Genomic DNA, 23,812 nt, shown 5'->3' with positions numbered 1-23,812 from the left:
TACACCCTCCAAGGGGGCGGTTCTGGAGGGTCAGGCGCTCGTTGGTGTCGGTAATGATTGGCAGCCACCGCCTCCCGCACACCCGCGGCGTTTTGATAAACAACTAGACTCCCGCCTGCAGTCCGTAGCCGGGGGAGGAGCTTGGGGGTGGGGCCAGGGTGCTTCATGTGGGTGGGGCTCGAAAAGTCTTCCTATTGGTGGTTAGCGAGGTGCGGGGACCTGAGAATCTTGATTGGTTTGGTCCCCTATCCGTCAGGGGACCTACGACCTCTGTCTGGCCGGGCCGCGCCTCTCCGCGTCGCGCTCCTCCTGTCGTCGGTGGGTGCCCGCTCCGAGCTGCAGAGCGCGTGCGCGCGCGGCCCCACGCCACGGTGGATCCTGCCTGCTCCGCGGCGCACGCTCGCAGTGGGTGAGCGGGGAGCCGCGGAGGTCACCGCGGGGAGGCGGGGCGGGGGCAGCATGGCAGCCTCCTTACGGCTCCGTGGAGCCGCCTCCGGCCTCCGGTATTGGAGCCGCCGGCAGCACCCGGCAGCGGCCAGCCTTGCAGCGGGTAAGGACCTCGCGCCTTCTCCCCCCGTCCCTCCTCCGGCTACCCGCTTCTCGCGCCCTGACGGCCGAAGACGTGTTTTCACGGGAGGCGCTGCGGTTGGGTCGGGGCTTAAAACCCCCAATTTTGGCTGGTTACAAGGCCTGGCCTCTTCTGCGGCTCCCGCTCGCACACCTGGTGCTTCCCCCCCACCCCCGCCCCCTTTAACCCCGTTCGGGATCCAGGTGAATGGCTTTCAGCGTCTTTTTCGGGACTTAGGACGGGGTGGGAAGAGCTTGGGGTAAGGGAGGAATATTTGGCTCCGGGGCGTGCTTCTTTGGAGTTAGGGCTCCAAGGACAATTGGAGGGCCCAACTCTAGGGGCGACCGGGCACCTATCCCTGTGACTCCTAGGCTTACAGCGCTGGCTGACCTTTCAGCGCCCCCAGGGATGCACCCTGGTGGGCGTACCATCGGGCTGTGGGGCTTGATTTTTGTTTAACCACCTTAATCGCGTAGGATGGTCTTACACAAGTGGTCGTCTGTACAAACTATTGGACAAGTCATTCCAGTAAAGTTTTAAATCACCCTTGACCAGCAAGACTTGCCTCCTCCGCCCCCTCTTTCTTTGTAACTGTGCTACCTGAAGATGGCACTTCTGTCAGATTGTTAACCAAGGCACTTTCAGCGTCCTCAAAATTGTGGCCTGAACCTATCCTGTTCCTCCCCGCATACCGTTATAAGTTATGGAAGCCAGCCATCGACTTAGGAAGAGGCAGTTTTTAGATCCACAGAGATCTAATGTTTTGTCATTTTTCCATTGAAGAACCTGAGGCCCCTTGGATGAATGAATCAGGGTATCCCATCGGGATCTAGAAGGTAGTTCTTGATTCTTCCTCATTCCTGCAATTTCTACTACACCAGCATTCCTCTTTAATTGAAAAATTGGTTGATTTATGGGGACATTGCCATTGTCTTTTTGTAAAAGTTTGAGAGTTGTAACAATGCACTATTGAGCAGTTTCATACTGAGGATTTTTTAAATAGCCTTGGTATTAATATTTTTCTGATCACGTAAAAAAAAAATACCAGGCTGGGAATTTCGTGCTTAATAGCTTCCCTTCTTCCCCACTCAGTAATACCTAAGCAGAAGAGTGAATTTCCTCTACTGGCTTAGGCTCCATGTGATGCAAGAGAACAGATGTCTGCTACACAATCACAGTAACAAGATACAAACTCACAGAATCTGCTAAACCAGTTTTCACATGAATGTGCTATTGTTTCAGTGTTGATCAGCCAGGGAAGACCTATGTGCTATTTAGTGGTTTAACAAGGTGTTCTAATGATATTTTCATGAACCTTGGATGTACCCATTAGAGTTATGAAAGTTCTTTCAATTCATGCTGGAAGGGCCTGAGGCCTAAGACTATCATAGTTGCCTCTGTATGGGATGAGCCTACCTCAGAGTGCTGGTTAGACTACTTTGGCATATAATCTTGTTCTTTGGGTTCTTTGACCCAAAGATGTGTGGATATAGATTTTTTTTTTTTTTTAAAGATTTTATTTATTTATTTGAGAGAGAGAATGAGAGACAGAGAGCATGAGAGGGAGGAGGGTCAGAGGGAGAAGCAGACTCCCTGCCGAGCAGGGAGCCCGATGCGGGACTCGATCCCAGGACTCCAGGATCATGACCTGAGCCGAAGGCAGTTGCTCAACCAACTGAGCCACCCAGGCGCCCGTGTGGATATAGATTTATGATAAATTTTAAATATTTCATTTTGTGATGATTGCTTAAAACACTTTAACAATTGTTTTTACTTGGTGGAATTGTTTAGATGTTTCTGTGAATTTTAGTTTACTAAATTTACTTTTGCATTAACTTTTTTTGGCATTGGAGTCTTAAAAAATAAAAAAAAATTACATGCAAATCTAGAGTCTAGGGACTGAAAGAACCATGTTCAAATAGTAACATTATTTAGTTTTCTGAATTCTGTGGGATATTTGTCTCCATCGTATGTTTAGGTTGTTTATATCATATGGATGATACTATTATAAAGATCCATACAATTTATTTACTAAAAAAACGAGAGAGAGGGAAACCTAAGGGTTGCTGGTTAGTAGCATACCTTAATTTTAAAATATTAAAAGCATCAAAAAGGAAAAATATAAGAACTATTAACCTACACATATATTACTATTTCATCACCATTATAAAAAGTTTTGTATTTTATCTTAAAAGGTAATTAGATTCAGTTTAGACTTCTTTAAACTGACAAGAAAAAATCTACAATTATAGGCCCTTTGTATTCATTGTGACTCATCAATATGTACATGGAAAAATAATTTGTATCACATCATGTTAAAATGACCACCTGACCAAAGGTGGGATGGGAAAATTAACCAGAATCATGTACAGAAATGGGAATAACATTTTTTATGGCCCTTTTTGTATATATGAAACCTACTTTCAAAGCAATGCATGGTATAAATAAAATACATAAAAAAAAGAAAGAAAAATAAATAAAATACATGGCAATTTTCTTCCTTAACATTAGCCTGTAGGGTTGCACATGAAGCTCTGAAAAGCTGCATATGGTCCTCGGACCAAAAGTTGACCTTAGACTTGTGAGATTACATAAGGAGAATATTTATTTCTGAAATAACTTGACTCAAGTTACCCTTAGTTTGGTAACTCTTAATATTAAAGCAAATAGAATACAGATGACATAATATTATGTAATAAAATAGGATAAAATTTGTGTATACAGTATAATCTCAATATAATGAGAAAATGTACTTAAAAGACTGGCAGGGCTATGCAAAATGCTAATAGTGATTATTTTTGGGTAGTGAGATTAACTTTTTCCCTTATGGGGACATATTTTCCAATTTTCTACAATTTTTGCATTTTGATATTTAGAGTAGCCTGGTTTTTGGTAACGCTACATGTTACCAAGATATGGATAACTTTGCCCCTGTCTCATTGGGGAAAAAGGACATAACCTATAAACTTACATCTATAGATTTAGAAATTAATTTTGCCAAATTTTCTAGCTAGTTTCTTTACCAACCAGTGTCACCTTTGTCTTGTGTTGACTGATTTCCTGCCAGCTTGATTTTAGCTATCATCTGATTCTATTTCTGCGCATTAATTGTGTGCCTTACTTAAAGGAAAATGTATTAAGTTTGAAAGCTTTTAGTGTAATAATTCTATTATACTTATTTGAATTTCTGCCTCTTTGGGAGCATATTCTATATTGTCCAAGCACTCCTGATGCTTCACCTTAAAAAGAGCTCTATTTCTTCAGATAGAGAGCATTCTTTAAAATACGCTGTATCCCTTTTTCTAACACTCTGGCTCTTCTTACCTTCTAGACAAAATGGGCATTTTGCATAGGACTTGTACCCCTGTACTGCTTCTTGACTACTGATAGTAAAAGTAGTAAATACTTAATGACCTATCATGTGCCAGGCACTGCTCGGCACTTTATGTGTATTATCTCAGGGAGTCCTTAAGTATCTTTAAGTAACCTGAAGTAGTGACTCTTGTTGATAAAACTTAATGTCTAGGGAAGTTAAGTAACTTGTTAGTTCAGGGGCATACATCTAAGAAGTGACCTTGCCTGGATAGGAACCTAGGTCTTGTATATGGCCATCTTTCAGAGAAGTTCTTAAATATTATCACCATCAGTAAAAACTCTCTTCTCTTTTGACATTAAATCATCTAATTATACTACCCTTTCTCTATCTTTGCCACAAGCAAAAATGAAATGAACAGCTGAGCCCAAACTGAGCCCATCATTAAAAGACTTTATCATATTGACCCATCCAAACCTGGGCCTCAACTTTAACAACTAGCATCAGCACTCTGCTTCAGCTCTTCCAAGATCTCATTGCTAGGAATTGCTATACTGCCAATATTTCAAAAGCTGAACTAGCCTTCTGGTTTTTTGTTGTTTTTTTTAAAGATTTTATTTATTTATTTGGCAGATCGATAGAGAGCACAAGTAGGCAGAGTGGCAGGCAGAGGGAGAGGGAGAAGCAGGCTCTCTGCTGAGCAGGAAGCCGGACGTGGGGCTTGATCCCAGGACCCCAGGATCACGACTTGAGCCCAAGGCAGCTGCTTAACCGACTGAGCCACCCAGGCACCCCTAGCCTTCTGGTTAATATTACAGCACCCCCTGCCCCTGTTTTGTTAACCGATGTGCTGTATATCATCATCATTACACTTGGTCCTTTGACCCCCTATTCCCTCCCCTCCCCCCGCCACGGCAAATACATAGACATACTTTTCTGCTTTCTCATTTCATTAAGTTCCTCTCTAGGTTTATCTGTATCCAGCTCAGACTTCAGATTTATTTATAATCAGGAATTTTAGTGATGCCTTTGATAGCGTTCCTCCACTTCCTGCTCTTATTCTGGGTAGCTTCTGTTGTCTGTGGTCTATGTTCCTCCTGGCTGCCACTTAAGTAATGTTACTACCGATAGTCAAGGAAATTTGCTGATTAGATAACAATCCTTTTATTAATCTTTAGTTCATTCCTTATTACATATTCAGATTGCCCACAGCATTTCCACATCTTTTACTTAGGGCTGCCAGTCTGTGGAACCTGTCAGCTGTAGAGAAGACAGCATGACCATGATTGGTTTAGGTTATTTGGAACTTGCCTCTGGGTCTGGGAGGAAGGCTATTGGAGAGTCAACATGCAATGTTTAATGGTTGTGGATCCACTTTGCTGGATCCACTTTATCACCGTCTTTACTCTGTGATTGCTTCAGAACTGACTTTATCCCCATATGTCCACTTGATGAAAGCTCTCTCTAGTCATTCACTCATGTAACATTAGTAAACACTCACTGTGTGCCAATTCATGTATTTTATCTTATTATAAAAGTAGTTACAAAAGTTATATGCACATGGTAAAAGCTCAAAAGGTTATAAAAAAGTCTTTTCTCTAACTCTGACCCATCAGTCCAACTCTCTAGATGTAACTACTGTTTCTTATGTATTCTTACAGAAATCAGTAAAAGTTAATGCATATATATTCTTTTCTCCTTATATACTATATGTTATTATATATAATGCTCTTCATCTTGCTTTTTTTCACTTAATAACCTATCCTGGAGATTTTTTTCGTTATACTTCTAGATCACACATTCTTTTGAACATCTGCATAATATTTCATTGTATTGATTTTCTGTGGATTATCAAGTGCCCTGTTAATGTGTATTTAGTTTACAATTTTTTGCTGTTACAAACAGTACTGTAATAAAATATATTTTTGTGTTGTTCAGAGTTTATGTGTAGTAGGAATCAGCAAACTATGGCCTATAGCTGGTCCCCTGTTTTTGTGAATAAAATTGTATTGGAACACAAGCATGGTCATTTGTTTATAGATTGTCTATGGCTGCTTTAAAACTAGAGTGAATGAGTTGAATAGCTGTGACAGGGGCCTCATGGCCCGGAAAGCTGAAAATGTTTTCTATCTGACCCTTTAAAAAAAAGTGTGCTGACCCCCCAGTATAGCATACATTCCTAGACATGGAATTACTGGGTCAAAGAGTATGTACACTTTAATTTTAAATTTCATAATAAAATTCAATATGTAGATAATGTTTTTCAAGTTGCCATCCAAAAGGCTAATACGTAATTCTGCAGTGTGGGAGAGTACATGTTTTCATCAGTCCTTCCTTGCCAATAGTTTTATCAGAGAAACAAATTTGTTCATCTGATAAATGAAAAATGGTATTACATTGCTTTGTTTTATATTACTCCAATTATGACAGAATTGAATATATTTTTAAAGTTTTTGTCATTTACATATTTTCTGTATACTATTTTGCAATTTTTGCCTACTTAAAAATGAGTTATTCATATTTTTCTTCTAGATTTTAAAGAATCATTTGCATATAAACTAAAGAAGTGCTGTTTCTCTTGTGTGCTGCAAGTGTTTTTCCTGGCTATTTGTATTTTGTCATGTTTGTGATATTTTTTCCATATAGATAATGCTAAGTTTTTTCCCCTTTATTTTATTATGAAAATTTTTAAGCAAAAGTGTTGAAAGAATAATACAATGAATATTTGTGTACTCTTTGCTTAGAGTCAAGAATTGTTAACATTTTGACATATTTGCTTAATTTTTTCCCAAATATATTCATATCCCACCTGTATCATTTGAAAAGTAAAATGCAGACATCATGACACTTCAACCCTAAATAATGCAGAGTGAATCTCCCAAGAATAAGGACTGTCTCCTAAATAACCAAACTATCATTACCTAAGACAGTTAGCAATTCCATAACATCAATTAATACCCAGTTCATACTTAAAGTTCCACAATTTTCTTAAGAATATCTTTTATAATTTTTTTCTTTCTTTTTTCCAAATCAGGATCCATTCAAACTTCATGCATTGCATTTGATTGATATACCACTTTAGTATCTTTTATTTGAGAACTGTCTTCTCTTGTTCTTTTTTTTTCTTAAAGATTTTATTTATTTGAGAGAGAGTGAGTGAGAGAGAGAGAGAGAGCGCACAAGCCAGGGGGAGAGGCAGAGGGAGAAGCAGACTCCCTGCTGAGCAGGGAGCCTGTTTTGGGGCTTGATCCCAGGACTCTGGGATCATGACCTGAGCCAAAGGCAGAGGCTTAACTGACTGAGCCACCCAGGTGCCCTTCATGTCTGTTCCAGAAACATGTTGACTTTTTTTTTTTTTTAAAGATTTTTATTTATTCATTTGAGAAGGAGAGCACAAGTGGGAGGTGGGGTGGAGGGGCTGAGGGAGAAGCAGGCTCCCTACCAAACAGGGAGCCCAAGGAGGAGAGCAGGGAGCCCCATGCGGGACTTGATTCCAGGACCCCGGGACCACGACCCGAGTTGAAGGAAGATACTTAACCAGCTGAGCCACCCAGGCGCCCTAACATGTTGACTTTTTAAAAACAGCTTTATTGCAATATAGTTGACTTATAATAAACTGTACATATTTAAAGCATACAATTTGGGGTGCCTGGGTGGCTCATTCAGTTAAACGTCTGCCTTCGGCTCAGGTCATGATCCCAGAGTCCTGGGATCAAGCCCCATGTGGGGCTCCCTCGTCAGTGGGGAGTCTGCGTCTTCCTCTCCTTGTGCCCCTCCCCTCCACTCCTGCACTCTCTGTCTCTCAAATAAATAAATCAAATCTTTTTTTAAGAAAAAAATAAAGCATACAATTTGATGAGTTTTGACATACGTATATACCTGTGAAACCATCACCACAATCAGGATTGTGAATATATCCAACATGCCTCCAAATTTCTTCCTGCCCCTTCATATACACAAATATTTGTGATTATGTATTTTACACTGGATATAGATTCCTACCTTGACAGTTGTTGTTTCAGTACTTTAAAGATGATGCTCTACTGTGTTCTCAGTAGCTTTGTTTCTGACAGGAAATCTGCCTTATCTTTGCTTGTCTGCATATAATGTCTTTTTCTCTGGCTGCTTTTGAGCATTTTGATTATGATGTGTCTTGGTATAGTTGTGTTTATGTTTCCTGTGTTGGGGTTCATTGAGCTTCTTGGATGTGGTATGGTGGGGCGGTTTATAGTTTTCATCAAATTTGGACATTTTTGGCTGTTATTTCTTCATGTATTTTTTTTTTGTCTCTACTTCTCTCTCCTCTCATTTGATGACTCCAGTGACATGTGTATTTGGCTAGTTGAAGCTGTCTCACAGCTCACTAATGTTCTTTTTATTCTTTAGGTTCTCTCTCTGCATGTTGTTTTGGATAGTTTCTACTGCTATGTCTTTAAGAGCACTAATCCTTTCTTCTGCAGTATCTATTCTGCTTTTAATCCAGTGTGATTTTCATCTTACATATGTTCGTTTTCATGTTATGAAATTCAATTTTGGGTCTTTTTTGTGTCTTTCATATCTCTACTTTTGGAATATACAGACTACAGTTATTATAACTTTTAATATCCTTGTCCCCTAATTTTAACATCTTTGTCGGTTCAGAGTTGGTCTCTTCTTTTTGACCTCTAAATGCTGATGTTCCCTTGGGCTTTGTTCTTCGGTCTCTTTTACTCTCATTTGGCAATTTTATCAACTGCCACAATTTCAGTTCTCACCTTAAAGCAGATTGTTACCAAATATGTGTCTTTTTTTCTCATCCTATCTTTGAGATGATCATAATTGGTTATAATATTTCTAAGTCTGTGGGACATCTTTCAGCTCATTGACAGTTCATAGTTACTTTATTTAAAATGGAAATAGCTCTCTTTCTCGATTTCTCCACTTAGGTTATTGATAGCACTATTTTCTTGCTGTCATCTTTGATCTTTCCCTTATTTTAGCCCATAATCCAGTTTATTGCTATGTCCTTTTACTTCTGCCTTTGAAATATATTTCGTATCTGTCTTTTCTAAGGCCACCACCTTTTATTATACTATGACCTTAATTGTGAACTGAATGTTTGCCCCCCTCTTTTAGATGTTGAAATCCTAACCCCCACTGTGATGGTATTAGGAGATGAGGCCTTTGGGAAGTAATTAGGTTATGAGGGGGGAACGCTCACAAATGGGATTAGTATCCTTACAAAAAGAGAGGAGAACTTGTCCTCTTGTTTTCTGCTCTCCGCCATGTGAGGATATAAGAAGACGACCATATACAAGCCAGGAAGTGGGTTCTCACCAGACACTGGATCTGTTGCCACCTTGATCTTGGATTTCCCAGCTTCCAGAGGTGGGAGATATAAATGTTTGTTGTTTAAGCCACTCAGACTATGGTATATTTGTTATAGCAGCTCAAATGGACAAAGAGAGACCTCTGGTAGTATTACTGTTACTTTTATATTAGTCTTTATATTAGTCTCAGTGGTTTATTTTTATTGTTAGTCTTGCCAGAGGAGACATCTAGAAAAATGTTGCTAAGGCTGATGATGTCAAAGAGACTGCTGCCTGTGGCACTACCTCTTCCTTACAAAGTAGAGCCAAATTGTTTAGCATGCTTCCCAGTCTTCCACGTTATGGGTGCATTGTTTCTCTTTTCCTTTCTTTTCTTTTTTTTTTCTTTTCTTTTCTCTTTTCTTTTCTTCTTTAGATCTGTCCATCCATGTTAGAGAGAGAGAGCACACAGTGGGGAGGGGCAGAGAGAGATGGAGAGAGAGAATCTCAAGCAGATTCCCTGCTGAGTGTGGAGCCTGTCGCGGGCTTCATCCTACGACCCTGAGATCACGACCTGAGCTGAAATCAAGAGTTGGATGCTTAACCGACTAAGTCACCCAGGCACCCCACATTGTTTCTTTCAGTCTTAATTCATGTTGTTTTGTTTCTTTGTGGATCCTCTAGGAAGAATGAAGGGCAGTGTCAAATAGTGGTTAAAAGTGAAGAACCTAGAGTGAGATTGGCAGGATTTGAATCTTGGCATTGCAGTTTACTATAGTCTTGGGCATTTTATTTAAATTCACTAAGTGTCCGGGCTGTCAGCTGCAAGGAGGCTTAATGATAGAATATGATGACAGTGCTATTTATAAAGTGTTTAGTAAGTATCTGGCATGTAGTAAAATTGCCAAGAATAATTTTTACTGTTATTTATTTTTTCTTGGCTTTCCTATTTCCTTGCATATGCTCATGTTCTTTTTTATATGGAGTTCCCTTCCTTCCTACTCTCCTTCCCATTTGAAATCCTAGAATACTTAGGTCACGTGCTACCTTCTTTAAGTGCTTAAACCAGATGAATTCTCCTTTACGTCAGCATTGTTTTTTATACTTATCTTCAACTTTATTGTATTAATATTTGTGTACATAGTTTATTTCCTTTTGGATTTTAAGCTTGTTGACAGCAAGGACTGTATGTCATTGTGTCTTCTTTGGCATCTGGCACAGTACATAATAGTTGCTTCATATTTGTTGAGTGTGTGAATGAATTGTGGTTCTACCTTGCCATACTTACTGTTTGACCTAGAGTTGCCTGTTAAATTAACTGTTTTTAAATCACCATCGTCCTAATTTCTAATGATTTTAGTTAAATGATACCGTTCCAAGCTTAATACCATACTCAGGTACAATAGTTATTAGCATCATCATTAGTTATTAATGCTAGAGTTCTCTTACAAAGTATGCTTCTCATTCTGTTTAATATCATAACATTTCAGTTAGGTGTCATTTCTCTGTCATTGAACCCCTTGTGGGCCAGAAAGTCAGACACAGGAATCCTATTATACCCACGGTGTTAACTTAGCACTGGTAAGGTGATGTTGCACAAGAATGACACCCATATTTAATGGCAATGTTAGAGTCAATCATCAAGTTAAAAGGAATTAAACATGCTTCTAACCCAAGAAGACCTCTGTTTCTTTTTTTTAAGATTTTATTTTAAGTAATCTCTACACCCAACATGGGGCTCACACTCACAACCCTGAGATCAAGAGTTGCATGCTTCACCGACTGAGCCAGCCAGGCACCCCAGAAGACCTCTATTTCTTTTCTTTTTAAATTTAAATTCAATTAATTAACATATAATGTATTATTTGTTTCAGGAGTGATTCATTAGCCTTATATAACATCCAGTGCTTATTACAACACATACCATCCCCAGTGTCCATCACCCACTTACCCCATCCCCCTCCATCACCTCCCTCCAGCAACCCTCAGTTTGTTTCCTATGATTAAGAGTCTCTTATGGTTTGTCTCTCTCAAGACCTCTATTTCTTAAGCTTTAGGGCTTCAAATAATTTGCTTTTAGGAAATCTCATTGCATTTCGATTAAATTCAAGGAAGAGCAGGGATCCATCAGTTGAGAGCATCTGAAACTTAAAAGGGTGACTGTGATTAGTTGGTGCACTACACAGTTTTGTAACTGGAGTCCTTGAAAGACAAAGGAAAAATAAAGCTTTCAATGGCAGGGGAAAGGGCAAGTGGAATTATTCTCTCAGTAGACTGGGAGCTTCTCGAGGGCAACGACTGTATGTATCTTGCTTATGTCTATCTCTGGCTCTGTCATAGTACTTCATGCAGTAAATACTTGTTGAGTGGAGTTCTAAATCTAGAAATGAAGAAATGATGTTTAAGGTTATTTTCATGGCAGTGCAAAGTCCCTTTGCTCTCTCTTGCAAAAAGCATTACTTTGCATTGTGTGCCCCAGTATGATTTCAAAAGGCCTTCTGTGAAAAAGAAGAAGATCAAACAAAACCTGCTTACAGCTTTTTAAAAACAATTCCTTTTCTGTAAATGGAAATGCCTCTTCTCTGAAAGTGCATGGAGTTATTAGCCCAAGGCACTGAAACTATTACCCTTGCCATTTAAAGCCTATGGAAGCATCCCCGTCTTCTCCCCTACAACCCAATTTATAAAATGGTGACTTAGTTGGTTTAACATTTTACTAAGATGTTTTTTATACCATTGGAGGGGCTGATTTCTATAAATGTGGGGGTGAGAAGGTAAAAAACTTTTCCATTCTTGGACCTTGTCCAAGATACATGTTTTATGGAATATTTTCAGTTTGTCATATACATTATTAAAGGAGATAATATAGATATGAAGAATCTAGAGTACTTCACATAATAGGTAAAGTACATATTTTAGAAATGATAACATTTTTAAATTTATTGTTAAAAATGGTAAAGGGATATTAATAGAGGTAGAAAACAGGAGAGATTGCTTAAAATTGTATAGTTGTTTCCTGCAGAACTAAATAATTAGATGTTTGTCTATACATGGTTGATGTCTTTAAATGTGATTAGATCATTAATTTAAAACTAGCATTTTAAAGGTTTTTTTAAAAATAGAAAACATCTCAGTAGCAATTGACTTACTAATATTGAATGAATGTTTACAATAAGAAATGTCACTGCCCCTACTGAAAGTAATTTATTGAAATCAGTGTGTTCTAGGTCAATGGCTTCTAAGACTCCAGTTGGATTCATTGGACTGGGCAACATGGGGAATCCAATGGCAAAAAACCTCATGAAACATGGCTATCCACTCATTATTTATGATGTGTTCCCCGATGCATGCAAAGAGTTTCAAGATGCAGGTGAACAGGTAAGTCCTTTTCTTTAGATTAGTTCTAGATTTTGATGTTTAAAAATAAATATGACAACTGAGGAGTATACCCAATGGAATTATAAACCTATTTCACTGTTAATTTTATACATGTTATATATTTGTTGTTTTATATATATATATATATACACACATTACAAGTGTGTATATATGTGTGTATATATATATATATATATATATTATTGTTATTGTTAACTTTCATCCAATATCTATCTGTGCAACAAAGATTGAGGCAATCTATTCTTTGGCAGGTGACTGGGAACATTTCCCAGGTTGGGTCATTGTGCTTGCTTTGGCTATGTATCAGTTTTCTGAGACAGTAACTTTACTGATTATGCTGTGAAAGCAGGTAGTTTGGTGGAAATAGCTTCTCATCTTATTGAGAGGCACAATTTGTCTTAGGACAAGAATAGGCTTAGGGATAGGAAACTTAGTTTGAATCCCAACTTAGATACTCACCTGCTTTCTTACTGGGGTCACGTTATTTCACCTCAGCTGTTTTCCTCATCTGTAAAATGGGCATGATGACAACCTGTGTCATTAGATTATGAGGCTTCAATGAGAATATATGTGAATGTACTTCACAAATATCGTATGGCAGTACTTTGTGAATAAATATGTTATTGGCCATAAAGCAGGAGACAACCTAGCAACACTATATGCCATAATGAAGTACAGAGCTGAGTTATGACATATCTCTAGTGTTTTGTTCTTAGGCTATCATTGTTGTTTCAAGAATTTTGGGGCTAGAGTATATCCTGTTAGATGATAACATCTACTGGTCAGTTCCTGTTTGGATTTGTTAAACTTTATCAATAACTCACATGACAGGAGATCATGTATTAGTAACTGAATTTAGAGTTTTGTTTTTTTGAGATGTGAAGGAAATTCTGTGCAAGTTGTAGAGTGGAAAGTAAGGGCTGAATGTAAGCCCAGAATTGGGAGAGTACTAAATATTTCCTAAGAAATGTAGAAAAAAGTGAGAGAAAAAATAAAATTAAACAGCCCACTTCTGGATGATAGACTTGAAGTAAATACTAAGAAACGTAATGCCTGTGTAAAGAGCAGGTTTAAGTTTCTAGAGATTTCTACTTTAGGGTAGAATTCTACTTTAGGGTAGAATTTCTGAATACCTCCTGTATGTCTAGCAGTCCACCTAGTGCTATGGAGAATAGAACAGGTTGAGTTGGATGTGGCAGGGTGTTAGGTGTGTCTCAGGTGGCAAGACTAAATAATAGTACAAGGAAGTTTCTATTAAAATTGCATTTTGACTATAATAAAGTACTGAAGCGGTGTTTTTGGGGGGGAAATAATTATTAAGTGTTAAGAGTCACTTAGTTTCTGATAGGGAACTATAACTGTTAAGAGTCATTTCATTTCTCAGAGGAACTATAAAAATATTGTGTATAATCTTTGCTCCCCTCCAAACAGAAATGGTGTAGTCTGAAATGAATGTTATAGAGACAGGATCTCTCAGATTCCTAAATAGAAATGAGAAGATTCTAGGACACAGATTCCGTTACTGGATTTTCCTTTTCCTTGAGATATATAAGTGGGTATGAGGAAGGAAAAAAGATGGATTCTGGGTAGCTGCTCCTCCCAGATTAGTGAAGAGTAAAGACTTGTCTTAGCTTCTCGTCTGCAGTTCCCATCCCTGCCCCCAGCACATGGTGGGAAAAGTTCTGTGGATGGTTCACACTGAGGCAAGAGCCTGGAACAGAGAATCCTCTTTTCCCACATCTTCTCTTCCCCACATCTCTGGTTCCCCTGTGACCTTGACTCTGTGAGGTCCTCTGAGTATTGATTATAACAGCAGTAGAGGGTAGGAGAATGTGAAACTTAGATGAATGAAAGGAGAAGGCTAAAGGATAAGAAAGCTTTGGGCCTGAGGGGAAGTATCATGCCATAATAAAATGAAAACATTTGTTAAATACTTTATGCTGGCAGCCTAAAAAACGTTTTGAATGGTGGCATTGTCATTTGAACAAGTGTGATTTCCTAAGAGGGCTATTTTTAAAAAGTAACAATTTGGGGGGCGCCTGGGTGGCTCAGTCGTTAAGCGTCTGCCTTCGGCTCAGGTCATGATTCCAGGTCCTGGGATCGAGCCCCGCATCGGGCTCCATGCTCTGCGGGAGGCCTGCTTCTCCCTCTCCCACTCCCCCTGCCTGTGTTCCCTCTCTCGCTGTGTCTCTCTCTCTCTCAAAAAAAAAAAAAAAAAAAAAAAGTAACAATTTGGATGAATAAGTTCTGATATATTAAAATGTCAGCATTATTATTTCATAGCTATATTTAATTTTAAAAAATGTTGGGTAAAAGAAAAAAATGAGTTTCAATCTACTAACAGCAAAGACCAGACTTAGAATGGGATGGAAAAATGTAGGTATATAAAACCTTGAAACTTCTTGACATTGTGCACAGTAGTGCAATGAAGCGTTTAAGGGTTCAACAATTTAGTCTTTTTGTGTTGACACTTTCATTTTAAGGACAGGTGTCCCCCCTTCTCCCAACATTACTATGTCAGGTGAAGCTGATAAAATAGCTGCCAAAGAAAACGAGTTTTTTTCCCCCCCCAACGATTGCATAGACTGGCTAGTTGATTTCTAATGTTAACTGTGCTTTCAGTGAGAAATTTGCAGGGAGAGAAAGTACCAAAATAGAGATACCTGGTTCTAAAGATCTTTGGACATTTCCTTGAAGAAGTGCTTTTTTTTTTTTTTTTTTTAAAGCAAAAAGTGGGGACTTATTGTTTCTTGTAACTGAAGAGTTGGGGAGTGGTCTGACCCAAGGCACAGCTGAATTTTGGGCACAGATGTAATCAGATTCTTTTCTGTCTGCCTGTTGTCTCTGCTTTGCTCCGAGGCTCCTCATTCCCTTCAAGGTACATGATAGCCACCTGCAGTTCCAGGTGAAGAAATGCTTTAGAAAGTTCCACCCCTGGAGGTCTTCTTTAAGCCTAATCTAGTAGTAGAACATAGTACATGGATTATGAAGGAAATAAAAACTTTGACATGTTAAAAATGTTTGACATGCTTGATAGTATTTAATCAATTTATTTATGCCTTTAAATTTTAACCTATTCTAGGGGCGTCTGGCTGGCTCAGTAGGTAGAGCATGTGACTCTTGATCTTGGGGTTGTAAGTTCAAGCCCCATACTGGGCATAGAGTTTACTTTAAAAAAAGTGTTAATTTGGGGCAACTGGATGCCTCAGTCAGTTGAGCATCTGACTCTTGATCTTGGCCCAGGTCTTGATCTCAGGGTTGTGAGTTCAAGCCCCATGTTGGGCTCTATGGAGGGCATGGAGTCTACTTAAAAAAGAAAAAAAAAGTTATTCTAACGGTATTTATACTTGGTTAAATATGTTAATTTTGGTTATTTCCACAAAAAATGTGGGCATTCCTCTTTCAGTATCCCTTTATTATATCCTTATTTCTGTTGGAAACTCAGGTTTAAGCTACCACGATGCATCATTTCAACTTTTAGAATCTTTTCTAAGAAGGTAACCTATATTACAAATGTAATTATGAAGCCTTTGTTTATTAGAAATCATGAATCGATAAATTGTTAATGCAGTGGTATAAAAACATAAACCCTGGAACCAGACTGCCTGGGCTTAAATCTCAGCTCTACCATTTGCTGGCTGTGTAACTTTGGACAGATTATTTAACCTCTCTCTACTTAAATTTCCTCATTTTATAAAATGGGGATTTTAATAGTACCTTTTCAGTCCTGGAGAACCTGGCATCTACAGCGTGCTATTGCTGATGTTACTATTCTTACTACTGTTGTTACGGTGGTTGTTGTTGTATCTCTACCATCTGTCTCCCAAATCTTCATTCCCCAACACCACCCATAGAAACATACCACTGTCTTGGCCGAGTCACTGAGTCCAGAGTGCTTTGGAAGAGAACTATAGATATATATATGTATATTTTAAATATTTATTTATTTGAGAGAGAGAGAGCAGAGATAGTGAGATAGAGCACAAGCTGGGAGGAGAGGGAGAAGTAGGTTCCCCCCTGAGGATGGAGCCCAATGTGGGAATGGATCCTATGACCCTGGGATCATGACCTGAGCCAAGGCAGCACCCTATAGACATATTTTTAAATGAAAGAATGATGGTAAAAATTAAAACCAAACTAGATAAAGTGATTTGATAGCATCCCTATTTAAGAATACATTCTGCACTGTCCCTTCCATCCCACTTTCATTTTGCAGAAGATAGCAACTTCTCTTTTTAAGCATTAGCGTCAAGGGCATATGACTTGTGCTTCATTTTCATTGTCTAGGAATTTCCTTGGAGATGCTGCTGATGTGTGCCAAAAGTCTTGGGACTTTTACACCATTCCTGTGTGAGTTTTCTGGTTGAACTAGGCTTAATTAGATTGTCTTTTCTTTTGTTTTCTCTTTGAAAACTTGGAAGCTATCTTGTTGTTCCAGGGTTGTAAGGCTGAGCATGTTTGGTTAAGTAATTCTCTTGGGATCTAAGCTGGCATCCACTCAGATCTTATTAAATGAGGACTTTAAAAGCCTCATTTAATGACAGAGTGGGCTCTGTCATTGTTGACCAAATGTTTCAAGATGTAGGTACAAGCTGTTTTTGTCAGTTTTTCAAGTGTAGTGTAATTTTGCAGTAACAGTGTGCTTTTCTACTTGGAAAGATTAAAAAAACACAGAGTGGCAGGTTTAACCAAGGTCATGTTCATCTTGTTTCTTAGCAAGTTTCTCTTACCCATTTGGCTTACTTGGAAGCCATGCTGAACTTAATTTTTGTGACTGTTTTATTTGGAAGAGACAATGAGATTTTCCTTTGTGGAAAGCAACTAGTTAACAGTTGTCTCCTTCCAGTGGATAATGTAAAAAGGAGGTGCAGTTCCCTCAGATTACTCTGGGCCTCCATGCTCCCATCCTCCCTCCTTCCTCCCACTCAGCAAAGCAGATTTTGTCTTTAATTCATCCAGTCTTCTACTCCTTGTATTGCATACCTGCCATTGATGGGTACTAGCATACAGATGAATCTAAATCCAGAGAAATTGGCTGCAAAAATTCTCAAAGACTGGGGATATCGTGATACACAAAGGAACCAATCTCCTGTACTTAAAATTGAGATAATGGAAAAGTAGAGTCATCTTAATTCATAATAATTTAAGAATGAAGCAGATGGAATTAGCAAGAGATCTTTCTGGATGATCATGACAGACAGAGCAGAGCAGTGGCCCAGAGTCAGCCAGGTCAGTGACTATCCACAGACAGGGAGGTGCAGAAGAGTCTTGTTAATGCTGTACCTTTGTACTGATCATATCCCATGAGCCCTTTTTCACAGAGGCTCTACCTTTCTAGACCTTAAGTGAAATATTTCTTTACCTAAGTTTCCTTTCTACTTTGGAGATAGAACCCCCTAAAGATAACCCAAATCACTATTCTTATTTTGTAGATTTAGAAACTGAAGGCAGAGGGGTTAAGTGATTTTCACAAAACCACACATGGGCTGAGCTGCAACTAGTGGCTGAGCTGCAACTAAACCTAGGTCTCTGGCTTCCCAAATTAGTGTTCCTTTCACTGATCCATACTGTCTTTGCTTATCCATTCAATTAGTAAATGTAATTGTAGGGACTCTAATTAGTTTGGCTCCTAAAGGCTTTTGTGGTTAGTGTCAGGCTGGCAACAAGGTTTGTTTTTTTTTCCCCCCAGCTTTTGAGTCGTGGCCAAATTTTGTCAGTCAGTTATTTCAGTCTTGAAGTCATCACATGGAAGTCAAGATGATTTGAATAGCTGGACACACATGTCTATGTATCTGTCTAATAAACATGCCTTCTGTAGTGCAAATTAGAGACTGTTATTATAATGTACCAAATGTATATAGTCATTAGATACGGAGCAGTTGTGGCCAATACGGTGGTGACATTCCAGCTATCACTATCATTGTGTGTTTTTTCCGGACCTGTGAGCTTTGACACTATATAATATATAATTGAGGGGTTAGCAGGACTCTGGCAACCCAGGCATCCCAAGAAGCAGATGCTAGGGATGCAGGGGGCTGATTGGTCACCCCATGCACTTGGCAGTTGCATGAATTAGCACTGCCAGTTCATGGGTATGAGAAGCTTGGAGGTGTGAAGTATACTTAGATCTGTGAACTAATTGTTGGTGCCCCTGAGGGCACCTCTCAAGGAGTTATCTGGGTAGAATTGAATTTCCTTCAATGGAAGAGACTCACTGAATTCCTAAGAGAAAGTCTGAAATTGACTCTTAGACCTCAGGGCTTACCACGCGGTCTCTGAAAGATCAAGAGACATGGAGCTGAGATGGAAGGAAAGACCACTGAAAGGTATGCCATCGTTTTGCATTGTATGTATTACTTCACTGAAGGAGAGATGAAAAGATGAGGCTTTCTGTGTAACCCATATTTTTAATGCAGTCCAGGAGTAGAGAAATACTACTGTAACTTTTCCTTTTCTTATACTCATCTTACTCAGCTCTGTTTTTCTTGAGTAAATGTGAACTATTTGCCAGCAAATAGTTGCCTCTTTTTGAATCTCAGCATTTATTTGGGCGTAGGAAAGGTTTTTACTTGACTGAAGTATTTCTTTGTAATTTCACAGAAAAAAAATTTTTTCCCCCAGAATTTTTAGGGCAAATCCTGATGATGTATCAAAATGTACTGTTGAGTGTACATTGTAGACTCTAAAATGCCATATTGCCTTTAGAATGAAACATTGAAAGAAGGAGTATCTCTTTTTTTGTTTTAGGGTCGGAGATATTTTATGTTAGCATTTAATATTAATACACAGAGTATTAGGATACTTGATTGCCTGAAATTTTATTTTATTTTTTTATTTTTATTTTTATTTATTTATTTTAAGATTTTATTTATTTATTTGACAGAGAGAGACACAGCGAGAGAGGGAACACAAGCAGGGGGAGTGGGAGAGGGAGAAGCAGGCTTCCCACAGAGCAGGGAGCCTGATGTGGGGCTCGATCCCAGGACCCCAGGATCATGACCTGAGCCGAAGGCAGACACTTAACGACTGAGCCACCCAGGTGCCCCTGCCTGAAATTTTAAAGTATGACTTACTAAATTACTTTATGTTAAAACTGTGTTTGTCTCAAATTTGATTTCGAAGCTAATAGTCTTCTAGGAAAATTGAATTGTGATTACCTCTAGCTCATAATACTTAGATTACACACTGTTTGCCTTTCCATTCCACTTTCATCAACTGCATATCAAAGACAAAAAAAATGTTAGGTATCATTCCGCCACACAAAAATCAGAGGCATTCCCATTTCTAGGTTGCTTACGTGGCAGTTCACATTTCCTAGCAGAAAATATGTCCATTTCTCATACATGTGTACATCATTCTACAGAGAAAGAAGTCTTCAGTTATCCTCCTGACAGTCCTTTGTCTTTTTTTTTTTTAAGATTTTATTTATTTATTTGTCAGAGAGAGAGAGCACAAGCAGGGGGAGTGGCAGGCAGAGGGAGAAGCAGGCTCCCCTCTGAGCAAGGAGCCCAATGTGGAACTCGATTCTAGCACCCTGGGATCTGACCTGAGCCGAAGGCAGATGCTTAACTGACTAAGCCACCCAGGTGCCCCCCTTTGTCTTTTTTTAGGAGAGATGAAGCTTTCATGACAGGTGGGATGATGGATTATTTTTGTTAAAGGAGAGTTTGAATCAAGAAGTGAGCTCCAGTCTCTTCTGACTTCTTTGGTTGCCAACTCCCTGGCCAGGTGTATCAAGGGCATGTGTGAGAGAGAGCAGGGGTTTGGGGAACGCCGGTGAGGGCGTGTACATCTCTGCATGCATGCACACAAACAGAGGATGAACAGTAACTTTCCTTGACAGTATGTTTGTGGTCATCATAAGGCAGAAATGAGGGTGGAAATGAGAGTGTACCTTGATGCCTATTTGTATGTCTTTCTTGTATCTACAGTTTCCACATGAGTCCTGGTAGCTCACATGCTCAGCCTTTATGGTAGTACTTACAGCTAATGCAGAAAGTGCTCATATCCTTGTCCTGACCTTTTCATTTCCATACAGGCTTAATTTTTTGCTTTTTTTTCCGTTGAAAATGGAGACTGGAGGATGCTGGTAATCGGGGCTTGAGAATTTGCTAGGGGATTTTGCTGCCTGTGGAATCACTGGTGAATCCTGAGTTCAGCTACCATCCCTGTTGCACTTGAATGTTTTTCTTAGTCAAAGCATCTACCAAAAAGTATGCTGTTTCAGAATCCAAGTTGGAGGAATCCATGAGAAGTACGTCCGTTCCCAGGACTGTTGGGTTTTGCCCTTTCCCCTTCAACTCACTTCACGCTTTTTAAAATAAACAGTAGATTCAATTCCATAGAAACTGCATCTATATGTGTATAAGGAATGGACTCTATTTTAGGCATTAACCTTTTTTTTTTTTGTCATTTGGAAACAAGAATTAGTTTTATTCACTGTCTCTGTTGTCAGCATGCATAAAAAGTGGATCCTACTTGTGCTGTAGAAACTGCTTCCATTTTAATTTAAATAATGTGCCTTTGTAATTTTTTTTAAAGGTAGTGTCTTCCCCAGCAGATGTAGCTGAAAAAGCTGACAGAATTATTACAATGTTGCCCACCAGTATCAATGCAATAGAAGCTTATTCTGGAGCAAATGGAATTCTAAAGTATGTATTTCTCAACCATGGAAATTTTCTTGTTATGATAGTCCATGAATTTCACATTTGTTAACACTTTAGGAAATTACAATTATGTTTGTTAAACCTTTCTATACTGTTTTCTTAAAAGTGAATGATGTGGTTTCTCTCTCATTGTAAAGGGTTTATTTTTTCACTGAAAGCAAGTATGTGACTTTTGGGAATAATTTTTTTTGTTTCTGTTTCTTTCCTTAACTCTTGCATTAACCTTATGCTTTCATCGCTAACATGTTTAAGAGACTTTTAAAGCTTGCATTTTAAACTGTACAGATGTTACAAGCATAATTTTCTTATGGTTTATAGAAATTCAGGAAAAGGTTTCTGTGAAAAATAAAACCAAACATTGGAAAGAACACCATTATTTAACATTTTATTATATTATAAAAAGTTATTGTATGTCCTCTGGGTTAGTACATCTGTAGTAAGAACTTCGAGAAGTTGGAATTAAAGGTTAGCAGTAGCTCTTTAAATAAAATGTAATTTAGGTCAGAGTTTTCTAGCCAGTGCTTAGCTTCCCTGGCTTTGAGAACCTTTGGTTTAATTCTGCCTATTGCCAAATCCTTGTGGTTGTGTTAGAATGACAGTGGTTGAATTTCTGATTTAATTTTCTGGTCTTACTGGTTCCTGTTTCTAACTTGTTTTGTTGAATTTCAGCAAAGAGCTAGAAAAAACTGGTAGGTCCTGTAGATATATGTAGGACTAAAAGAAAGGGTTTAATTTCACGAAGCTATAATACATGAAATATGAGGTTTTTGGGAATTGAATTGCTTTAGAAAACTAACAAACTTGGAAGCAAAAGACACTTGGATATTAGGCAGAAAACTGATAAGATAAATGTTTAGATTTCAGGGAAGGTTGAAAGGCGCTCATTTTGGATGGAGCCTTCAGGCCCATGGTGTGTGTGGTCCTGAGGTAACCTAGCTGTCTCATTATCTAGTCTGTCCCAATTATGGCCCTGTGTTGCCTGTCTAGGAAAAGTTACTAAAAATTTGGAGACAAAATCCTGTGTTTATTAATATTCTTTACTAAGGAATATGGTGGTCATCTAGCAAGCAATTTTGTCTAGGAGTGCTTTCAGAGAATGCGGCTTTATGTTGAACTATAATTTGCTTTTCATGGGTGGTTCTTTATTTTCTTCTGGGTTGGAATCCTTTCCCCATACCTACTGCATATGTAATTTTTGAGACAGTTTCCCATTTGCTTAGAGATTTAAGAGCTTAAGAATATTAGTATCATACAACACTGGTAAATGTAATTCTTATTTTTCACATAAAGTGAAACTTCCACATACTGAGGTTATCTGTAGTAGAGCGTGCTATTTCTTTTCTGTGGAATATACCCAATCATTGCATTTGGACCAGATCAATTCATATGTTTATTAAAATTGTTGTTTAAAGCATTTTGGATGCTATTTTTTCTATAAAGGATTTTTCTTTAATAGTTTTTTAGCAATGATTTTCTATTTCCTCCTTCAATATTTATATTTATTCATTTCTAATTTTCCAGTCATAATTATGATGAAGTGTTATCTGCGTTAGTTAATCTGTAGTAAGGACTTTGGGAAGTTTGAATTAAAGGTAAGCCATAGCCCTTTAAATAAATGATAACTTAGGTCAGTTTCCTAGCCATTGTAGATAGGCATAGATTATAAAGGAACCGTGTAGATAGATATAATCTGCACTTATAGTACAAACAAAAATATCTTATTATAAGAATGCCATTTACTACTGATGTAAAATATGATAGAAGAAAAGACTGTTTCCCTGCTTTGCCAATGTATGTATATACATTTACCATAAAGAACAAAAAAACTTTATCTGTGAGACTTCCAGGTCCATTCCTTTATTTTCCTTTCTGCTTCTTTGATGTTTTATTTTATCTTTAAAAAGCGGTAGTTATTGAAGAGTATGCCACCCTGAAGCAGATGGCTAAAGTTCAGTGGTTTATGTTTCTTCTACCTAGTGGAAATGACATGGATATGTGAAATTTGCAATATGGCTTGTTAAAGATAAATAAAATACTTTTTAAAGAGCCCCAGCTACTTTACAAACAAAAATTTAAATCCTACCAAATTATAAAAAGTTCTTTAAAGCTTGCATTTTAAAGTTAATAGGTGTTTTAAATTGCCTACCTATATTATTATGGTATTGTGTATTTCACCTGAAACCAGAGTTTATACCATGTAGTTTATTAGATTATTTAGGTTTGTTTGAAAGAGTTTGGGTTTACTTTGAACTTTAATTGATCTGAAAATGGATTTGAGATTTTGAAGCAGTTCTAATAATGCTTTTAATACTAAAGCAAAGACCTCCTTGATATGTGGCAGCTTTTAGCAGATTCTAATTCTATAGGTAGTTGCATGAAATGTTTATTCAGAATTGTAAACTATAGGTTTATAGTTTTAAAAAACTATTATTTTTATTTATTTACTTAGAAAAGTGAAGAAAGGCTCACTACTGATAGACTCCAGTACTATTGATCCTGCAGTTTCAAAAGAATTGGCCAAAGAAGTTGAGAAAATGGGAGCAGTTTTCATGGATGCCCCTGTTTCTGGTGGTAAGTG

At 38.3% G+C, this 23,812-nt stretch overlaps 1 protein-coding gene across 1 annotated transcript in view; it reads left to right on the top strand.

The window, feature by feature from the left end:
- Positions 1-314: 314 nt before the first annotated feature.
- Positions 315-23,812, top strand: part of HIBADH (3-hydroxyisobutyrate dehydrogenase) — a 105,353-nt gene continuing 81,855 nt past the window's right edge. The window contains exons 1-4 of the mRNA XM_036088782.2: positions 315-550; positions 12,387-12,547; positions 21,110-21,219; positions 23,684-23,805. Coding sequence (XP_035944675.2) covers positions 460-550; positions 12,387-12,547; positions 21,110-21,219; positions 23,684-23,805 — 484 coding nt within the window. The 5' untranslated portion in view covers positions 315-459. The remainder of the gene's footprint in view (positions 551-12,386; positions 12,548-21,109; positions 21,220-23,683; positions 23,806-23,812) is intronic.

This window comes from Halichoerus grypus, chromosome 12, assembly GCF_964656455.1.
Source record: "Halichoerus grypus chromosome 12, mHalGry1.hap1.1, whole genome shotgun sequence".
NCBI lineage: Eukaryota > Metazoa > Chordata > Mammalia > Carnivora > Phocidae > Halichoerus > Halichoerus grypus.
Note: the sequence above shows the minus strand (reverse complement) of the source record. Positions and strands in the feature narration are given on the sequence as shown.